Here is a 4,518-nt window from a genome sequence, read left to right on the forward strand (position 1 = left end):
CTGTTAAAAACATACTGTTACAAAAAATTATGTTTTCAAAGTAAATGGATAATCGTTTTTTAATAATTGTGATATCAATTATTGACCCAAATAATCGAGATTATGATTTTTGCCATAATCGAGCAGCCATAATATGAAGATCCAGTGTTTTTCATCGAGGCAAGAACAGCTGTTATTCCTTCTTTTCACACTTTGTTTCTGCATCGTACTGGAAAGAAAACATCTCTCCCTCATCTTTCTGCAGAGACTGAATTCATTACAAGGGGAGCACTGACATGTCTCGATTAGTCTGCCTTGTTGCAGAATAATATGCGCATGCACCACAATTCTGACTTAAATGTTATAAATGTATGTTTTAGGTTCAGACTCAGCAAGCTGGCCAAATGTGGAAACAGTGCTGTCTAAGAATACAACATTAAAGCCAATTTAACATGAAATTAGATGAGTTGCATTGTTTAAGCTCAGCTTGCATGCAGGCAGATGTGAACCCTCATTTGGCCCGGCATCAGTGACTAACACTTTTCGAATCCAACCCAGAGGCTTTTCATGCTGCAGTGTGTTGTGAGTGTAGTCTCCTTTACAAAGTCCAACAACCTCCCTTCCTTCACTCAACTGTCTGGCTTCTTTAAGATGAGAACAAGGCTGACGTTATGCGTCGTGACCGGGGGCCCCCACGAGCACGAGGGGGTTCTGCAGGGCATGGAGCAGGGCGGGACCGAGGAGAAGGTCCCAACAGAGACCGAAGAAAGGAGGCAGACAGGTCAGCCACCCTAAGCTAGGCTCTCCAGGAGGAGAGTTAGTGGGCATCTGTAAAGAATGGCCTTTGCTCAGTTACACAGCTCATTCATTGTTACAAGGACTTGTGCAGTGCTATTTAATGCTTTACCTTTACTTCTATCAGTTTGAGTGCTAAAACTTCAGTACAACATCAATTGGACATGAAACTCAGAACTGTATTGTGAAGCTTTTCTTCTAAATATAAGTAAATATAAACTGTGCACACCAATCAGCTTGTAGATGTACATTTTCAGATAATGAATTTGTGCTCCTTTTTAGTTGTGTGTGTGTGTGTTTTTGAGGATTCACAGCAAGAGTCAACTTTGCAGCACTGAGGTCCACCGATAGATCTTAACCTCAGTGTTCGCTCTTATTGTAGAAAGGATATCAGAAGAGACCGAGACTCCAGACCACCCCCAGAGCCAAAGAAATTCCACGAAACCCCAACCCCTGTAAGTCCTTCACTGCCCAGGATTAGTCCAGTCTGACATCCCCTCAAATAAGTTTCATTAGAGTTCCCCTTAAAGCCTTCAGTAGTTGTATCAGTGCTCCCCCGCACATTTATAGGTTTGAAACCTTGTCCCTAATATGTTTTCATCCTCCTTTCTTTTTCTAACATCCGACGCTTACTGTACTGATCCAGGTTCTTTTTTGTTTTGCCTTTGTAGAAGTTCAGCTCAGCGAGTAAGTACGCCGCTCTGCTAATGGACGGAGACGACGCAGAGGACGTAGAATAGAGAGAAAATAACGAGAAGAGGCCCGACAGCGCAATACGAGGAGAAAAAAGACAACCGCTGGAAGAAAAAAAATCTCACATAGCTTACGAAAAAAACTCCTCACGTGGAAGAGGCTCCCGGGAGGACATCACTCCCTCCTTCCTTTCCTCCTACAAACCTGTCCTTTACTTTAAAAATACCCCCCCATCCTCCCTCCCCCGCCCCGCCTTCAGGACTATTCAGCTTCTTAAGAATAGTCACATACTGGACTTGTTTTAAATGGGAAAAAAGGAGTAGCTGACACATTGAAAAGTGATGGATGACCATGAATTAATTGTAATAAATAAATGGAAAAAGTGGGGAAAAAATGAATTTGTATATTTGTGGATCTACAGTGGGGGGGATGTTGGATGATATGACCGGAGATACAGTTTACCAATCTGATTTTATTCATTCTAATCAACTTTTGACCTATCTATCTCGGTAATGCCCAACATGAATGCAGAACTATTAATTATAAGCCCTTTTTATTCATAATTAAGTCGGTTATTACAAATCTATTGATTCTTTTTTTTATGAAACTTGATGAAGAATACTCTGACATGATTGTTGATGCTGGTTACTAGTAATTAAAAAAGAAAAGGCCAGCAACAAAATGTTGAATTGATGCTAAACTGAGTGATGGTATTGATGATGACTTGTATGTTGAAAGAAAATGGCTGAAGAACCAATTAAGTCCTACTGCTATTATCCCCAATCATTGTACTGATGTCTCTATTACTACACACATGATGAAACAATAACATCAGTTAAAGGCTTGTAATGCACGTTTCCAGCTGTCATAAAGATTCTCCACAGCTGTCTCAATCATTCACTCTTCCTGAAGTGAGGAATACAAATATTTAGGCGAAGTCTGGAGTTGCCTTTAGCAGGATGTGAGTACTTCCACAAGATTACATGAACCTGTCATCCAATTTGCAATAAATTGGGGTCATTATGTGCATTCATATAGTATGTGGTCATTTTTTGTATGCATCAGTGGAGGGATTTGAGCTGACTGTGCTTGTTTCAAGTCATTTAGAGTGTATATAAGTGTGTAAGGCCACACACACTATAGTGACAGTCATTTAAAAAAAAAGAAAAAGTTGTCAGTCGCAGAATGGCGAATTGCATCATCAAACAAATCTTTTTATGAGCCACAAAGTGTTTTCCCCATTGCTTACTGTTCTCCCGGTGTGGTCTGCGAGAAACAACAGTTCCACAGTATTTCTTCAGTCGTGACCCCCTGCTGAGGGCCGGTCTCCTGGTGGCAGCTGGTCAGGATCCTGCTGAGCCGCACGGACACTGAAGGATTTTGTGTCTGCTGAAGCTCACCGATGGCCTACCAGAGAGCTCTGCTTCTTTTTTCACAGTTTCTAACTAAATAGTGTCTGTTTATAGTCACAGAGAACATTCATTTATAGGGCATGAAGTGTGAGAGAAAGATGCTGGACAATTGTCTTAAGGCTTCTGCTTATTTCTTATCTGCATCTCGCTTAGATCGATGTCAAGTTAGGGAATTGTCCCATTTATTTAGTCAATTCAGTGACAATGTCTATTTTTTAAATGATGCTCCCCTTTTGTGTAGGTAATGCTGTAACGGTAACATTTGACATTGAAGTTCTCATCTATCTTACATAGTAATGCATCGATGTGTTGCTACACCACCAATGAATAGGTTAAAACTACTAATAAATATCACTATGAAACCTGTGCAGTTGATTACTTTAGGACAATTGTTTCAGTTTTCTGAAATGTGCCAATCTACCATTATCTAAAGCGATTTTTGGGTGAAAATGTGATAAATATACAAACCCTAATAGAGAAAGTTATTTTTAAAAAACCACCTGCATTTGTCTTTTGGAAGGTATCCAAAATTAAAATGATTGACAAGTGCAGGAAAAAACAATGTTTCTGCCTGTAGTGTTGTGTCTCACTTTAATAGAGACCTCAATACTTCTTAATCTTAGAGTTTGAACTAGCGTGTTTGTGCACCCTAGTCACCCCCAACAACCATAACCCCCCCCTGTTGCCACGTGAATTAACAGCTGGTCCACACAGGAGGGTCTTTCCCTCTACTTCAACCCACAACATGACTCGTGTTTGCGTCATTCAGGTCCCCAGATGATGTATCGAGTGCAATTTTCCCCCATCTTTTTGGTGGTCAACTATGCTGATGGATCTGTGCAGATGTACTTGTGCACTTGATGGTCTTGTCGCCTAATTTAGCTCAGTTACAGATTTGTCTCGCTTTAAACTAAGGGCCGCTTTGTATGGTCTAACTGGAGGCCAACATCATGGTTTTAGAAAGAGCTTATTGTTGGAGATTTTCCCCTCACAACCCTAAAGCCCCTGCTTGAAGGAGCATTTTGTCTAGAGAATGTTGTTTGGGGAAATATCTATGTGTGTGTTACAGAGAGCTGAAGGAATTTAACGACTTCAGAAGCAGATCTCAGAGTTAAGCACAGAGCCTATCATTGTTTTTCATTTCAGCGGAGAGCCACTGAGAGAATAAAAGAGGACATTACTGTAATATTGGTGTCCTGTCAAACTGCAAGATGCTGTTCTTACTTAAAACCCAGGCCAGCAGTCAAAATCCTTCACTTCCTCACATCAGGCTGACAGGAAGTAGAAGTGGGATCAACTCACTACAGTATGTTCTCATGTGCAAAGTTACAGAGTCTAGAGGGATGACGTGTGTGAAAGAAGTTCTATCTAATCACTCCCCCATGAGGAAGAGGAGAGTGAGAGGGGCTGAAGTCAAGCCAAAGGAAAGGGGAAGGGCCTGACATCAACAAGCCAAAACAGCTGCCCCCTTCTCCCCCATGGAGAAACAGCAAGAGAAGCCTGATGCAGCAAGAGAGAGAGAGAGAGAGGAAGACTTGAGGGTCTGTAAGTGTGGAGCAGGAGAGCCTTATGTGAAACATTTGAGGGTCTGTACAGGAGAAGAGACGGAGGTTTTGGCAAGTGGAAAGGGGGAAGGGAA

General features: G+C 41.5%; 1 protein-coding gene across 4 annotated transcripts in view; it reads left to right on the plus strand.

Annotated features, from left to right (window-relative positions):
* The window catches only part of eif4ba (eukaryotic translation initiation factor 4Ba), a 14,774-nt gene extending 12,278 nt beyond the window's left edge, over nt 1-2,496 (plus strand). For 2 of the 4 annotated variants that reach the window (XM_010775947.1, XM_010775945.1), the window contains exons 13-15: nt 631-760; nt 1,157-1,229; nt 1,446-2,496. In XM_010775947.1, the coding sequence (XP_010774249.1) occupies nt 631-760; nt 1,157-1,229; nt 1,446-1,514 (272 nt within the window). In that variant the 3' untranslated portion in view covers nt 1,515-2,496. The remainder of the gene's footprint in view (nt 1-630; nt 761-1,156; nt 1,230-1,445) is intronic. The other 2 variants (XM_010775948.1, XM_010775949.1) reach the window with 2 other exon arrangements.
* Nucleotides 2,497-4,518: the final 2,022 nt, after the last annotated feature.

This window comes from Notothenia coriiceps, unplaced genomic scaffold (assembly GCF_000735185.1).
Source record: "Notothenia coriiceps isolate Sejong01 unplaced genomic scaffold, NC01 NC01_scaffold00016526, whole genome shotgun sequence".
NCBI lineage: Eukaryota > Metazoa > Chordata > Actinopteri > Perciformes > Nototheniidae > Notothenia > Notothenia coriiceps.